At 45.6% G+C, this 17,660-nt stretch overlaps 1 protein-coding gene across 1 annotated transcript in view; it reads right to left on the reverse strand.

Moving 5' to 3' along the window:
• PDE3A (phosphodiesterase 3A) overlaps nt 1–16,988 on the reverse strand; it is a 277,318-nt gene extending 260,330 nt beyond the window's left edge. Inside the window, exon 1 of the mRNA XM_074166942.1 lies at nt 16,116–16,988. Coding sequence (XP_074023043.1) covers nt 16,116–16,988 — 873 coding nt within the window. The remainder of the gene's footprint in view (nt 1–16,115) is intronic.
• Nucleotides 16,989–17,660: the final 672 nt, after the last annotated feature.

The raw sequence follows: 17,660 nt of genomic DNA on the forward strand, positions 1-17,660 counted from the left end.
CTGGATGGACCTCTTCTATGAAGTTCAGACCCTGCTCTTTAAAAGTCCAGGTAAATTTTAGGATCCAAGTACCAAAAAACTGAATTATGATTTCACATCTCTGATGCAATTTCTTTTCAGCCACGACACGCGGTAGCTGAAAAATATTGCCCCTTTGTCACAGTTTAGGCCAGGTTGGCCAATGACAAGACAACAGACACTCTCCCCCGCCTCTTACTCCAAGAGGAGGAAGAAGAGAGATAGAGATTTATCAGTTTAGAAAAAACTAAACTACTTTAATGAAATATTAATTATAAAATAAAAGGAAATAATGAAAAAGATACAATACATACAAAACCTTATCAAGCTCCCAGGGAGGTGTCACTGGCAGGCACTGGGAAAGTTCCAGACTGGACTCAGTGACAGATGGGAACTAGATTCAGGAATCTCTGATCGGGGTCAAAGGTAGACCAAACTGACAGGTCCTCCTCAGAACATCAGTCACTGAAGAGAGAGAGCCATCGAAGAAGAAGCCAAAGAAGAAGGGCCATTGAAGAACAGCCAACCTGACCCCTTGGATCCCTCAGCTTTTTATACTGAGCATGGCAGATAGGATGGAATACTCTACTCCCTACAGGTGCAACCCCTCCATGGGGTAAACAACCAAGTCAGCCGACCCTGGTTGCCACATCAACAAGGATAACCAAGAGCCTCTCTCACTGAACAGAAAGTTGGCTCTGCTCCACCCCAAACCAGGACACCCTTCTTTGTAAACTGCTTTGATTACGAGCACCACATAACATCTAGGGACATTTGGTGGCAGTGAAAGATCTCACAGCAAGGTTACCGTTAAATCTTTGCTGAGAAAGAAGGCAAGACATCTGTTTTACGTTGTCTTTGAAATAATTAACTGATTTGTGCATTACCAAAGTGAAAATTAATTTTATTCTAGTGTGAGAAAGTTTGGGAAAAGTGGAAGTCTTTACTAATCTTTAAAAAGGGGAGGGGAAAAAAAAAAAAAAAGAAAAAAAGTCAAGATTAGGCCAGACAAAAAGCCAGTTCCCACAAAAGGCATGATGGAGCTGTGCCAAATGCTTCTAAGAACAGAGCATTTTTTGGTTGTTTATTTGGAGCCAAATTTCTTATGCCTTCATTCTCTCTTTTATGGGTATTAATAAGATTTCCACATAAATCTGTCTCTACTTAGTCATCTTCACCACTGTCAGACTTCAGAATCCTTCACGAGGAAGAATTGCCAACACAAATGTTTATGATGTCACACGAGGCACACTATCGCTCCAGCCATCGCTCAGAACAAACAGTCCCAAAAGGTGAAAGGCCACAACAGTCTATGGAAAGCAAAGGATTTAAAAAGACATATAGATCATTAGAATTAAGAGACTTCGAAAAGAGGGAGAGAGGGGAAATAACAGTGGTAATCAACCGAATGCATTCCTCCATATGGTGTTAACAAATGAAAGAGCAGTGAGCACCTTTCTCCAATTAATATACATTCTAAAGACAGACTTCACACACTTCCTGGAAATTTTACCTGTGCATATCTGAAACTGCCTTTCTTTTATTCTTCTTCTATTTATTTCACAAGCCCTTCACGTTCCTATCACATATTGTGACCAGAGCATATCTGGCATCGGTGAATGGAAATTTCCTCCAAGGCACCAACGAATTTTTGCATTCAAGCTTTTGCATTTAGAGCCAGGTAACTCTATCATCCCTTAAAAACTGAGATGGCATCTCCGTGGATTCAGACTCATGGATGGATCTCTCTGGCTCAGCAAACAAACATCCACCCCCTCCAAAACAAACAAACAAAACCAAAACCAACCAACAAAAAAAATCACCAGATGCTCTTGAATCTGGTTGAAGGGAAAGAAGTGAGATGAGCTATGGAAAAAATGTACCACCAGACAAAACGGTAGTGTTTCTTGGGTGTCAGACACAGACAGTCTGAAACAATTCTAACCCACCTTTCTTACACATGGAAGCAGAATCAAGTGTCCAAAGCCCTTTTGGGGCTCTTAACTCTTAACTTGACTCTTAACTTCTTTGGCCTGTCTTTCATGGGTAAGTAAAGGGATTTCAGATTTGCTGGGCTAGAAGATAGGGAATGACGCAGGAATAATCAGCTTGTTGATGTAAACATTCCCAGATCAAAAAGGAACATTTGACCATTCATCGCATCTCGGAAGAGTGGCACTAAGGAAGCTGTCAACTCAAAGCACGTGGGCATCAATATCATGACATTTCTCTTAAGTTTGCTTTTTATTAAATAAACACTTGGGGTAAAAAAAAAAAAACCTACATCTAAGAAGTTAGATAAATAAAATTTCATTAAAAACATCTGAGATTGCAAATTCAAGCAGTCAGAAGATAGCATACGACATAATTATGCTTACAAACACTGATTTGCTGTTTTAGATAGCAATCCATTAAGATCACAGGAAAGATAGAAAGCAACTTTCTGGGCTATCAAGTTTCTACCTAAAGTTCTCATCTCCTTAGCCTGCTATTATGAATGATTAAGACAATCTGATCGCTACTTTTATCTCAGTTCTAAAAACCTTAACCAAATAAAAGACCCAGAGGCCCCTAGGCCAAGTTCTCATGAATACAGTGAATGACTGTAAAGGAAGCTGTTTTGTCACCGCTCCCACCAGCTGAGGATTTTTTGGGCTGGGTTTTTTAAGTGCGTATCAGTGAATTTTGCAATACACTGACTTGAACTTAAAACAACAATTTCCTCAGCATCATGCTTCCACTTCCGTTTGAGAAAAGACAATATATAAAGCAAATCAGAACATGAAATAAGCACATATATTTGCAGCCGCAAATTCCCTTCCTTTAAGGAGCTGTACTAATTCATGGCCAAGAATTTTATCATTTTTGATCACATATCAGTTGCAGTTCCCAAAAGAACAATAAAACCTAAAGATCTGAACGTGACAGCATGTCCAGGCATGAACACAGAATTTAAAATTCTGGGTTTCCAAACAGTCTGCTCGAGCGGCAGATCACAGCCCGAGTCAGGAAATCTTAAGGTTAATCCTAAGGATCTTCTCTCTTTTCTACATATAATACAAAGGGAAAAGAAAATTCTAGATCCAAGGACGATGGCAGCTAAATTCTTGTAATGAAAAACATTGAATCTATGCTTCAGTCGCTGCTATCCACAAGTATATACCATCCATCAAGCCTGAATAAGAACATCACACGTTTTAGGACTAGATTTATACCTGACACACAGTAGAAGAGAAGGCTGAAATAAATATTAGACAGATTTAAAAGGAAGGAGATAGACTATCTATCTTTACTACTTCACTTAAAAACGTTCAAGAATTCTCCAAGAAACACTTGGATTTGCCATCTCTCCCTGTCTCACCACATCACATGTACCCATAAAGCTAGGTTTAGATGTCCTAAATTTCAGCTAAGTCCCGGTGCCTAGTATTTCCTATTAGCTGGCTCTGGCTCCAAAGGTGCCTTGCCAAGAGGAAACAACAGGCTTGGATCCTCAAGCGGAATTTAAGCTGGAATATGTGCTTTAGTGCTGGCACCCCAGTCCATCTAATTGTTGCACTATTATCCCGTGCTCCTCTATTACACCGCTCAACTCAAACACGGCGAGCTTAGTAAGAATTAGCATTTTGTACCGTGCGACCCAGAAGTCAGATTTCAGTATCAGTATGGCACAGAAAGTATTTCTCTTCGCCACTGACCAGATTCTCAGTACTGCCTCTGTAAATGAGGCACATACAGAGCCAGGGCTGCCTAAAAATCATCAAACTGTGTACACACACCCGTTGGTATACCCGCCTGCTTCTGGGCAGGACTAGATGTGTTTGCTGCTCCACAAGTCAGGAGAAAGAGCAATGCTCTGCAACTCTGAGCAGAAGTCTTTTACTGGAAGGCACTGGGCTCCCCTTCCACTCTCACCCCCCTTTTAACTTCTGAATCTCTGGCAGAGTATCCGTCACAACTCTGTTCCTCACAAGCCCACGGGAAGTACAGCATTAAATCCTTTTATAGAAAATGTTTATTCATTTGCCGTTTTGTATAATCAGTAGACAATTAGGACTGCATTTAAGAATGGCACTTGCATATGAATTAAGCTGGTCTTAAAAAAAAAAAAAAGTCAGTAATGGAATATGAATTATGTTGCAACATTTCACCTCATACAGAATTTAGAATCAATAGAAATGAAGCAAATTTCAGGGATAATAAATAAATAAATAAATAAAAAATAAATTTTCAAAACTGTCTCAATAAATAACACTCACTAGTCCACAGCTTCCTTGAGAATAGGTACATCGCAGCAATAATATATCTCCTACATACAAAAGGGTAAGTTTTACCAGCTAAAGCTCATCATCCCTATCTGTAAAAATTTGAGTCGCCCATTTATTTCACCTGGTCTTACCACACTTCCAACCAGGCAGAGCTCCAGGATGCACCAAGCCCCATTTATGCCCACGAGAACGACACTGGCTCAGGCTGCTGCACCAGGACCTCATCAGCTCCTCCTGCCCAACCAGTCCTGACCTCCACATCACAGCTAAAGCTAGCGGCAAGTCCACCTAGGCACCAAAAATACCACGTAAAGCACCTATGTGGCTTTGCATCTCTAGAACAGAGTTGGAGCACCAAGTTCCAGTTTGAGTACTGGACAGCATGCATTAGTAAGACACAAGTACTACTCAAGTACTACAAGTGCTACTAAAGTATTTACAAATTTAAAAAAAAAAAGAAAATTTGCAAAACTTGGCATGCATTTGCAAGTCAAGAAAGAAAAAGAAAGATTAAAACTATAACGAACCAAAAGCCAAGTAATGGTTACAGAGGCTGGTGCATTTAGGAAACATGCCTGCCTGCGGAGACGTCAGAAAGTGTTGTTAAATATCCAGAAAGAACACCATCGTAGGTAACTCCAGCTGCAGACTGTGCTATCAGAGTCAAACAAAGAATTCCATCCCTCTAGGCTACACAATACTGATTTGAGTGTGTATACACATACACACACGGATATGTACATATAAAGATATATGTATATATGTGTGCACACACCTATATAAAAACATGCTACAAGGCCTCAGGTCATATTTTGAGCAGCACAAGCAACATTAGCTTCGGATTACTTAGTTTAAAACAAGAAAAAGCACAGTTAGCTGCTTGAAAAACAAAAAGAGCTCTCAGCAGATTTGTGGATGGGAACACACCCTCCTCCGGCACTAGGGATTCAACTGAAAGGATCACCCTGGGAGGACCGAGCACTCGCCATTCCCATTGAGGTCAGTGGAGGCAGGGAGGAGATTATCAGTAATCACCACAAAAAGAACACGAAGCAAAATAGCGTTTTTAACAAAACTTGACTTGTACAATATAAATTTTAAAATATAACGATTGAACTTCCAGGAGAAGTTAAAGGTATTCATCGTCTCACAAGAATAAGATGCAGAGCTACATCTCAGCACGAGTATTTCTGTAACAATCCCACTGACAGGCTCAAACTAAAACTCCAGCCACATGCAAAATACCTTATCAGTTATCTTGCAATTATAAATGCACCTTCAGTTCCTTATCAACACAAGATACAGTGATCAGACCTTGTCAAGACTAACTGTGGTTAGCACCACCAGTAAACTGAAGAGCAATGCACCTGAGAACTCTACCAGCACCCACCACTTTTTTGCCACTCACCAAGCAAGTATCAGGGGAAGGATTTCAGTATTACCAATACAGAAACAGCCCTGTCTGCGCTGCAGGGTGGGGGTATGCGGTGGAAATGAAGCAGCATAGTCTTCTCTGCAAGGAAACCCAAGTTAGATCGGTGAGCTGGTTAACTGGTGAGCTCCAACAAGTACCTAAAGGGTGGGCTGAAGGAGGATGGAGCCAGACTCTTTTCAGTGGTTCCCAGCGATAGGATGAGGGGCAACGGGCACAAGCTGGAACATAGGAGGTTCCACTCAAATACGAGGGGAAACTTCTTTCCGGTGAGGGTGACAGAGCCCTGGAACAGGCTGCCCAGGGAGGTGGTGGAGTCCCCTTCTCTGGAGATTTTCAAGACCCGCCTGGATGCAGTCCTGAGTGATGTGCTCTGGGCAATCCTGCTTTAGCAGGGGAGTTGGACTAGATGATCTCTAGAGGTCCCTTCCAACTCTGACAATTGCGTGATTCCGTGATCCGTGAAAGAAAGAATCCCATAATAAAAACACTTGAAACGGCATTAACAGAGGCAAAGGTGGACAGCACGTAAGACAAGGTTGTGCAGCCCTTCTTAATCTACACTTTTGCAAAGAGGTCTGCACCTTTTTACAGCTGTCATTTCCGTCGAGATTTAATACATGAACATAGACAAGGTTTCACAAGTTTTACTCTGCAGGCAACAAAAAGCTTGGGTGAGCATGTCTAGATTACGGCTCACAGAAGCGGAGAAAACGTTGCTTGGATGTAGCTTCTCAACCCATGCATCACCCTTTCCGACTGCCTTCATCCGCTGCTGGTTGGAGAGCAAACATAAATGCTCCTGAGGGTGCCTTTGCAGACTTGCCACCACCCCAGCCTCTTCAGCAGGCCCACGTTCTCATTTTAAGGTAAATTTGGGGTGTATGCTTTTGCTAAGGATCGCTATTTTTATGTGACATAGGTAACAAAACACATTAACGGCCTGCCTGTCCTCCGTGACATTAAACACGAACATGCATTGGTTTATTTATAACTGTATAGCAAAAGCGAGTGCAAGAGACTGGCAGAAGCATCTGTGCTTCAGGACACGGAGGAACGACTTTGGTTATTGCTGGTGCCGTGGCTGCAACTCCGGCGCGCGGAGATGCTAGGAAGGTATCATCAACCTGCTGGGAGCGCAATAATGCAAAAAACAGCTGGCCTTTGGCATTCAAACACTCGATTCTTTCCCCTTCTGGAATTCATTCCACACACACACTCGTGAACAAATTTAGTCAAACATCAGTCAGAAGGATGCTGCTCAGAATAATTAATGTTCGCTTTTGAAGTTGAGCAGTAATTGTTCCCCTACGTTATTATCGTTTACACAAAGGAAACCAGTCTGCAAGCTTATTCAAAGAAACGAGAAGCTTCTTTAAAACAAACAAAAAAAAAAATATCAAACCAACAGCCATCAGTGACTCGATCCTCAAAACACAGCCAGTGATACAGCTTTCCATCAGACCTCAGTATAGTCACATTTCGCACAGCATTTAACGAAACTGAGATATTTCTAAAAGGACTGACCGGTCCAAGAGGAATGGCTGCTTTCTAAACTGTCAACAGGGTCCATCTCAGGAGTTCAGCAACCGTCAGAAAAGCATCCTGAGTATATCTGAAAAGCATCACCCCTACAGAGTCAGGCAGACAAAAAAAATCCCATTGAAAAAAAGGTCACGATGCAGAATATAATTTTTACTTTATTTTAAAAGTCAAACCAAAGCATAAATTCTCGCTGCAAAACAAAGCCAGCTTACGCAGCTTACAAAATACAAAATGCAAAGTCGTCACTTGAACCCAGCATATTTCACTGTCGGGCCTTAGACAAAGAGGCCTCAGCTATTTCTGAGGTTTTTATTTCTGTGGAGGTTTCATATTTTCCCAGCCTTGTGCAGGGGCAGGGGGAGAGTCTTTAGCCATATTGATGCTCATAAATATCTTCTCCCTAATTGTTTCCAGTAGTTAATTATAGTACAAAGGTGAACACAGTCACGTAGCGACAGGTCCTGGTCAGTGGACATTTCAGACGAAACAGTTTTTCTAATCTTCAAGCTGCTTGGCGTAAGAAACCTCTGAACTTCAATAAATAATAAATACAAATGTCTAAAGATTTTAGAAATAGCTTCACTCAGACCTCGTGACGCACGCATTCCACGATCAGCGTGTATCTCTATCTCGCACATCCAGACTTCTTTCTAGCAGCTTAAAACTAAAGAGTTGGGTTTTGGAGGAGGGGTTGTTTTGAGATTGATTTTTGGGCAGGGGGGGATAGGGGGGGCATTTTTGCCTTTTTTTTTTTTTTTCAAATTCCCTTCTATTCTTCCATTTTTAGGAAAATACCTATTCAGTACTCCTCAGTCAGATCTATTTTTACATATCTTTCCAGTCTCTTCTTAGATGATGATCAGAGGTTTGGGCTACCTGTGGACCCCAACCATTCCTTTTGGCTGAACAAAACTCAATACAGCAGTCCTCAGCAGGACTTCGTTAATCTAATGTCACTATAACACGTCAAACACACACACAGAGACTTTTTCGGTGACCGACGCTGCCAGCTGACACGAAGCCTTTTTCCTGACAGTTTCCAAAGATAAAAAAGGAATTTCACCAACCAAATTCTTATATCCCGTATCTTTCCTGCGCTATATATCACGGAATCCCGGAATTGTTGGAGTTGGAAGGGACCTTCTAGAGATCATCTAGTCCAACTCCCCTGCCAAAGCAGGGTTGCCCAGACCATGTCACTGAGGACTGCATCAAGGTGGGTCTTGAAGATCTCCAGAGAAGGGGACTCCACGACCTCCCTGGGCAGCCTGTTCCAGGGCTCTGGCACCCTCACCGGAAAGAAGTTCTTCCTCATATTTGAGTGGAACTTCCTCTGTTCCAGCTTGTGCCCGTTGCCCCTCTTCCTGTCACTGGGAACCACTGAAAAGGGTCCGGCTCCATCCTCCTTCAACCCACCCTTTAGGTACTTGTAAACATAGATGAGGTCTCCCCTCAGCCTTCTCTTCTCCAGGCTAAAGAGCCCCAGCTCTTTGAGCCTTTCCTCATAAGGGAAATGCTCCAATCCCTTAATCATCTTAGTTGCCCTATGTTGGACTCTCCCCAGTAGTTCCCTGTCTCTCTTGAACTGAGGAGCCCAGAACTGGACACAGTATTCCAGTTGTGGCCTCACCAGTGCAGAGTAGGGGGGGAGAATGACCTCCCTCCACCTACTGGCCACACTCTTCCCTACACAGCCCAGGATCCCATTGGCCCTCTTGGCAACAAGTGCACATTGCTGGCTCATGGATAATTTACTGTCCACCAGGACTCCCAGATCCTTCTCCTCAGAAGTAAAGAGGATGCTTCTTCCTAAGAAGAAGTGTATTTTACCCTTCGTTCAGCAATCCTTAAGGTGGCATCGGGAAAACCATCCCGCTGCCTCCTACATCAAAGGACCGCGAAGCAACGAAGGACCACCCGTCTCCTCAGCACAGTCTGCTATTGCACTCTTCGTGGGGTGTTTCCCATTTTATTTATGAATAGTTATACGCGTGAACGGAGTCGGGAGTTGCCGCGATGCATAAAGCCATGTGGTGACTTAGCCTGTTTTTATGGATTCTTGACAAGATCCCGGAGGCAGCTTCGTCTTCGTGCCCGCACCTCCGAGTCTTTTTGAAGACCAAACAACGGAAGGATAGGAAAACGTTAAAAAAAAAAAAAAAAAAGAAGAAGAAATAAAATGAAGGCTGGGTTAAGTACCACGGACAGATTTTGTGTGTTTAAGCGGTGTGGTAGGGTGGCGAGGGGAGGGGGGGGGTGGCGCGGGTGGCGACGCAGAACAGGGGCTCTCGTGCCCTCTAGGGGGCCGGACCCGCCAGCGCCGGCACCGGCCGCCCCCTCGGGGGACGCGCTCGGCCCCCGGCCGCCGCGCCGGGCAGGGGTAGGGGCGGAGCTGTGCTGTGGCACTGTAATAATTAATACCAATAACAAGGTTGTAACAATTACTTACACCCCCACAGAGGGAGAAGAGGGGGGGAAAAAAAAAAAAAAGCTCAAACTCTTAAAACAAGAAAAAAAAAATAGATGGAAAAACTTGATAAAGGAGTACAGCAGCTCTTCCTCTTACAATCTTCTTTAACCTCCAAAGACAGCTCAGAAAGAAAAAACCTGATTTTCCCCACAAGTTAAATCTTTGGCACCACATTTAAATTTATTTATTGTATTATTTTATTTTCACTATTTCTCAAATCGTTACCCCGTTGCAGAGCACTCCTGATGACACCACCGTCCTTGCAGCAGGGCTTAGAGCAAGCCAAGCTGAAAGAAAAAGGAAAAACAAAACAAACCAACCAAACAAACAAACAAAAACCCCAAACAACAACAAAAAAAAAACCGCAACCAAAACCCTGAAAACCTACATAGTCCAAACAAGAGGCGTTTATTTCTGAGTGACACTCTGACTAACACAGAAGAGACTCTGAGGAAAGGGCTTGGTAATTCATCAAGAAACTTTTTCAACACCAAACAGAGAAGAAAAAATGCGCCCAAAGAAAAACCCGACTTCCACTTTGTTATCTGAACCTTAACGTTTATTTCCTTATGTGTCAAGCAGTATCCTACAAGCTGTACATCTCCCATTAGGTTACCTTAGTAAAATCACAGCAACTGGCTCAAAGCTTTAATTGAAGCAGCGTTCTTTTCGTTCTCAGACCATGTAGGATGCAGTCAGCTCACCTCCATTTCAAGCCCTGTGGTTTGCAGGCACCAGAACCCAGCAACCTTTCCACTTCCAGGCTAGGATTATTTAATTTATTTTTTTTTTATTACTTTTTAGAGAAACAAGCCCAAGCAATATTCCTTCAATTTGCAAAATACAGTTATGTCTCAGTCTCTTGCAAAAAAGAGTTGGAACGTAAGCACGGTAACAGCAGATCAGGACAAATTCACATAAACGTCGCAGTTAACGTCCAAAACATCATGTGTCACTGTTTTTCCCCTCCAACCCCCAACAAGCTTCTCAAAACACATTTCATACACAGGGTCACTGTTCTGGCTGTTTATTTAATTAACATGACAACCCAGCGTACACAGGATTTCTTTCAGTTCCTCAGCTTTGCATTTTCACACTTCAGGCAGAAAGAGCAGAAAGTCACTACTGTATTTTACTTTTTTTCCCAATATGCCATAATATACATTTCTTGATTTAACCAATTGACAAAAATAGATTCCAAACCAATCGTGAGAGTTTCAGCAGCACTTTTTACATTTTTGTGAGGTTGAAGGGAAAAAAAAAAAAAGGAAAAAAAAAAAATCTAAGTAGAGCGGCTTTGCATAAATGAAGCCATGCAAAAGAAAATAAAGTATTACGTCTGGAATCCCTGGGTGATTTTTCCTGGAGCCTTGCTTAAATATTTTACACAGTTGTGTTTCAGCAAGTCACCAGATGACATAACTCCTCAGTATTCCTCTGTTTCTAGTGACCTAAATTGTAATGCCAGCAAATCTTATCAGAGTAATTACAGCTCAATAATGCTTATTAGCAGAAGGAGGTATACAGTATATAACACTGCATGCCTAATAGGAGACCGTAACTTTGAGGAAGCTCAATACCTACATGTAATCTGCCTTCTCCTCTGTAAAATTTTGAATCTCTGTATGTCGCACTCTGATGTCTCCTATTTTCAGGCCAGAGGGCACGATACCTGATACTAAAAATTGGGTTTAAGTTAAGGGTGCATCTGTCCTTTTTTTAGGACAGAATGATAGAGTGCCAGGAAACGGGGGGAAGCAACATATTCCTGGCACTTAAAAAGCTCTCACTGTCAAACGATGAAAAGAACAAATAAAGACTTAATTTTCCCTTGAAAAAAAACCCAACAAACACATTTCTTTTTCTCCTCCATTTCTTAGATCTTATCGCTGAGGAGATATCTTTGACTATGTGAACTGTTACAGTATTGTCTTCTCAACTGCGCAGACAGGCAGTGGTTACGACAGTCCCGGCTCACAACTTTCCCAGGCTACAGACTGGGAACAGGCAGAGTCACCACACAGAACCTCACGAAAAACGGTCAAATCAAGCAAAAAACCCTCCGCTGCCGCTGAAGGCAGACAGAAGTCTGGCACCAAAGTTACTTATCTAAAAAAAAAAAAAAAAAATAAACTTTTTAAAAAGGAGAAACAGGCAGGGAAAGATGTGGCAGCACGAAACAGGTACCAAGTCTCCAACAATTAAAAAAAGAAGTGACAGATCCTCAGGTGACCCTCAGTGAGGCAAACCGCTTTCTACTTCTCCAACTGCCCAGAAGCAGGAAAAGAGCAAAGAGAAAGAAAGAAGGAAGGAAAATGCGTAGAAACCTCATCTGCCCCAGGAGCCAGAGGGCACGGATGAGAGTTCGCACGTGGAGCTGCCGGCCTCGCAGCTGGAGACGTCAGAGCTGCAGGAAAAACTCCTCCGTCCTAGTGTTACCCACCACCAAAGCTGAGGATGGGGGCTTTCTGGCAGGGCAAGTCTCAGCACCTCACTAGTGCCTTCTCCTATGAGTTTTTGTCATCGCTGGTGTGGGAACTAGAAAGCACTTCAAACCCTGAGGTATGCTGTACCTGGGATAGTCTTCTGACTAAGGGGAAAAAAAATAATCTAAAAAGGCTAAGCAAATTCAACTACTTGCTGCAGCTGCTCTAGCTCATTTAACACACACTTGTAATAAATCCAAGTTAGCTGAAAGCTTCCTATTCCACCCAAACAAAACAAACAACAGGCAAGGCTTAAAAGCAAAACTGGGAGTCTTGGGCATGGTTTAAAATTGTCCAGCTACTATCTCCTGTGGAGTATTTTACCCACCAAGGCGAAATCATCCCTTTGGACTGCTGCGTGTCAAGATTAACACACATGGATCAGAGGCATAAGCTCCAGAACATATCGGTCATATAATATTTTAATAGGAAACACCAAGACACAGCACACATTCCCCCACCCCAACCTCCTCGCCATGCCTTCAGGAAAAACTAAAACGTTTGCAAAAAACGTGAAGAAGAAACTCCAAAAACCATCATCCTGGAGGTATATGTGCATTTACCAGAAAAGAAAATGCATTTGTTCATTCATTCACTGCCTTATCCATCCATTCACAATTTCTCTCTGCAGCCTCCTTCAAATCTGGGTGAGCGAGCTCCTCAAGGAGCTGAGCATCCTCAGCCGGCATTGATGGAATCACAGGCAGACAACACTCAGCTGGGAGCAGGATCAGGCTATTATGAAGCCCACGTTTCTCAATGAGATCCTCACACGGACACCAAACTGGAAGCTTTTAATCCGAAGAATTTGCCAGATTTGAGAAAGAGCGAGAACACATACAAAAATCATCCACAAAAAATAGAATTAAATGAAAAACTAGTAAAGAGCACTTTTAACATAAAAACAACAAAAGCAGGTTATACCTTTGTGTGGTTTGATTTTGGATGGTGCCCTTTTTTTTTTTTTTTTTTAAACGAAAGTTCATCCTTTTAAATTCTTTTCGGAACTGATAAGTGACTAAGATGAGATGTTCCTAGAGAAAGAATAATACATGCCATACGCATTTTCAGCTACTCCTACTAGCAGCTTAAACAGAAGTATACTTTTAATTTTAAATATGTTAATACCTCTATCCCTGATGTTAGCTTGCAATTCCTGGTACTGTCCTTTATATCACAAGGTCACATAGATTCAATTCTGTATTCTATTACAGAAAAAATCAGATAATAATTGAGAAGTGCGTGACTAAAAAAAAAAAAAAAATGAATTCAGAAATTCCGACTTTCGTAGAATCTCATATTAACACAAACAGTCAGACAGGGAGGGAATCACACTCTGGAAAAATAAAAGCTCAATTAAATGCTCAGCGATAGGAAAGATTACACAAGAGGCAATGGGAAACATCACTAAAACTTCACCTAATGTTACTCACCAAATGAAAGTGTGTATTTCAAAGCAATAAAGTAGATCCATTTCCTGATGAAAATTATTGGCAGCTCCCAGATGTTTTAACAAGCTATCTTTCGGACCAGAAACATTCAGGGTATGTTTTTCAAAAACAGGGGGTGAGGGAAGGCCTGGTTTTGTTTATAAAGCCCTCATCTCTATTTTTAACAGGTTATATTTAAAAACTGTCCGAAAGAGAAACATTTACCTATGGTTTCTTTAAGTCTACAGGGAGCTGATTTTTCACTATAAACACAAACTTTGTTTGCTGTAAAAGAGTCCCACTTCTCCCAGCGTTTCTTCAAGGTCCTACCAGAGCTTTGTTTCAGCTTTTCCATTTTTCTCTTGCTAACATTTATTTCAGAGGACAGCTTCTAGGGAGGGAAGTTCACATACACACAGCCACATTGTGCTTAAAGAAAAAAAAAAAAAAAACACAACAAAAAAACAGACAGACAAAAAGTCTCCCCAAACTCGAAAGCAGCCATCCATTTCTAATCACGCAGTGACGCAAGCAATACCAGATCTTGCTATTGATTAATAGTGAGTGAGAACAAAAGAAAGAGAAATTTGCCAAAAATCCTGCAGCGGGTAAACTGAACAGTCGCCAGCAAACTCCAGTCCGGCTCCGCAGCTTGGAAGCGGGAATTGCTGCGGGCAAAACTGACCACTGTCCCCAAGTAACACACCATTGGGGAGGAAAAGAAATCTACCTTGTTATCCATCACCAGTTTAACATTCTGGTGTATACAGAGATGACTTGAATTCCCTCCCTAAGAAAAGATAAGGACATGGTCACAAACTAGTGAACCCTATCTCCGAATGATTACATTTAGAGATATTAACTGAAAAGCTGCTTTTATTTGAAGTGTGAGAGTGAGTGGAAATATGTTTAAAAGCTTAAAAATGATTATTGTAAGAAACCACCCGAAACTACTAGCATCATCGAGTAAGTACAGACAGATTTAATTTCTTGCCTTAGATACTGTATTTACAAATTATTCTTATACCCTTCTCACTCTCTCTCTCAGTTCCTATTGAAGTCAGAACTGAGTCAGCTTTCTGCTTTTTCACACTGCGTTTGCCTGGACACTGCGGTAAATATTTATTTTATCTAAACTAAAATGTTAAATAAATACCTACATTTGTTGTAAAGTAAGCCTCAAGCATATAAGGCTGTCGGGCCCTCTTCTAGAAAATGTCATAACCAACCCCAAAGGGATGTACTCAAACCATTTCCAGAAACAAACTAGCCACCTACACCGTATGGTTAGATGCCATCACTTTGAAAATACTTAGCTGCTTATCCAGCAAGTGACCTGAAAGAGAACCTTTGGTGTATGGCAATAAGCTTCAGTTGACCGCAGTGCACGGAGCCATTTGCACTACTGCTTGAAAAAAATAAAAGCTTAATACCGTTTGCCACTTATTTTCCCTCAGGTTTCCCTTTCCACCGGTCAGCGAGGGTTGCGCTGACTTTGGATACGCTCAGTTACACTTGACCCATTAAATGATTCTTTTGTGGGGCAATCCGAAATCTCAAAAATTAAGAAAACACTTCGAGCCCAGGACTAAGTCGACCTTGCTCCTGACAGGACTCTATAGAGCTGTGCAATAAAGATAACGACGCGTTTGCTTGACTCTTTTTTTTTTTTTTTCCCCTTTTTTTTTTTTTTTTTTTTCCTTGAGGCGCGCGTTTAAAAGAACGCACCGCTCGCTGGTAACAGTGAAGTTCTCGCTCATCCAACTCAAATCACGACCTCTCAAAGGAAACAAAGTTGAGATAAATGGCGTGTGCCTCCTACCGCTTCCCACCGCCGCGGCCGAGCGGGGGCTATCGATCGCCCACAGGCACAGGAACAAGCCTCGGGGAGGCAAAGTGCAAAGACGAGCACCGCGCCAGCCTCAGAGGACGCTCTATCGCCCCGATAAGGGACTTCTCCCACCTCGGCTCTCTCTCTCACACACACACACCACCAGCAGCACCTTTAAAGCTTAAAGGGAAGTTTAATGGGGCTAAGCTACCTTTTCTGGGAAACCACAGGTTTGAAAAAGCAAGGCTCGGAAGTGATGCTGGGAAACCTGAGGGACCAGCTCCGAAAGCCAGGCGGGTACCACCCGCCTCAACTTTCTGCCAGGCTTAAGAAAATCAAGCGCCAGCGATGGCCGTGTAAGAAAAGAAAACTCTGAGCTCTCTCCCCGTCACCTGCGGCCGGGGCAAGCCAGGCTGGGTCCGGAGAGCCCCGCTTCCCCCCATCACCCCCCCGGCTCTAGCCCCGTCCCGGGGCTCTCCGCGCCGCGGGGCGCCGGGGAAAGCCCGCAGCGGAGCGGCCGGGAGGGCACAGCTCCCCGCGCCTCCGTCGCCGGCGGGATCCCCGCCACCCCGTCGCCAGCAAAGTTTGGGGCCCGTGTCCCGTCTCCTCCCCCGCCCCCCCAGCCCCTGCCCTACCTGCTCCCGGGGGATGCAGGGCAGCGAGGTCCGTCGGTGGGTCTTGCTGCTGCCGCCGCCGCCGCCGGACATCTCGGGGGAGATCATGGAGCTGGATCGCCGCCGCCGCCTGAGCACGGGGGCTTCGTCCGCGGCCGGAGGGGCGGCGGGAGGCTCCGCCAGCGGGGCGGCCCGCCGCGGGGGCCAGAGCCGGTCGGCGTAACCGGCCAGGAGGATGCCCAGCAGCCCCAGCAGGTAGGCCAGGTAGGGCCGCCAGGACGCCGGGACCCTCTCCAAGGCGACGAGGGACGTGGTCCTGGCCGCGCTAGTCACGGCGAGCATGAGGACGCCCTGCCTCAGCTTCAGCACCAGCCATGTCACGGCGGCCAGGCAGCTCAGCACCACCCCCGTGGCGGCGAGGGAGAGCAAGCGATCCTCCCCCCCCGCCGCCAGCGCCGTCTGCGCCACCGCTTCCCCCCCGCAGCAGGCGGCCAGCAGCAGCGCCGCCGTCCGCGGCCGCACGCCGCCGCGCAGCAGGTAGCGGCCCGCCCCGAAGAAGGCGCCGGCCAGGCCCAGGGGCACGGCGCCGGGGGGCAGCCAGCCCCAGCCCCGCGGCCCCGCGCCGCCCTCCGCCGCCAGCTCCCGGCCGCGCTCCCCTCGCACCAGCCTCACCACCAGGGCCAGCAGGACGGAGAGGGAGCCGGCGCACAGCGCCGAGGAAAGTTTCCGGCGGCGCCAGGTCTCCCGCGGCGGCGGCAGAAGGAGCGGCGGGGAGCGGGAGGCCGGCTCCCCCCGCCCCTCCGCCCCGCCGCCGCCCCGCGGGGTGCCGGGCTGCCGCCCCGCCGGCGGGCAGCGCCCGCTGCAGCCCGGGCTCCCCGCCTCGCCGCCGGCCATGGCCCCGACCGGGCTTCCCTGCGGGCCCCCTTCCCCGGGGCTTATTCCCAACCGGGGGGGGCCGGGAGCGACCCGGTCAGCGGCGGGGGGCCAGGGGGCAGCGGGCCGGGGGCGCTCCCCGCCGCAGCGCCGGCATTTCCTGCGGAGCGCGCAGCTGGCCCCCCGCTCGCCTCCTCGCCGGGAGCCCAGCGCCGAGCATGAAGGGCCGGGGGAGCGCCTGGCCCCCTCCGCGACCACCTCGGGCTGGGAGCGGGCGGGGGGAGGTAGTAGATTAAAAAATTTAAAAAAAACTGCCAAGAGAGGGAGAGACGCGGAGAAATCCTAAACCGTGTAAGAAGGGAAGGGGGGGGGGGGGGGATGGAGGAGAGGCAGATGTACCACCTCAGAAGTGCTGCTTAATTTCTAGGCCATCCTTTCCCTCCCAGGCGCTCCCGGCGGAGGGAAGGAGAGAGGGAGGGAGGGAAAGGGGGGGGGGCTCTGCCCGCCGGAGGGTCCGCGGTTGTCCCGGCCCCTCAGGGTCCCGGCCGTGCCCTTTGGTCGCGGGGAAGGAGCCTCCCGGTCGCAAGGACAGTAAGGAAGGGACAGTAAGGAACGGGCAGTACGGAAGGAGAAATGACCCCCCCCCCAAAAAAAAAAAAAAAAAAAAAAAACCAGAAAAAACGGCAAATAAAC

This window comes from Numenius arquata, chromosome 2 (assembly GCF_964106895.1).
Source record: "Numenius arquata chromosome 2, bNumArq3.hap1.1, whole genome shotgun sequence".
NCBI classification, from domain to species: domain Eukaryota; kingdom Metazoa; phylum Chordata; class Aves; order Charadriiformes; family Scolopacidae; genus Numenius; species Numenius arquata.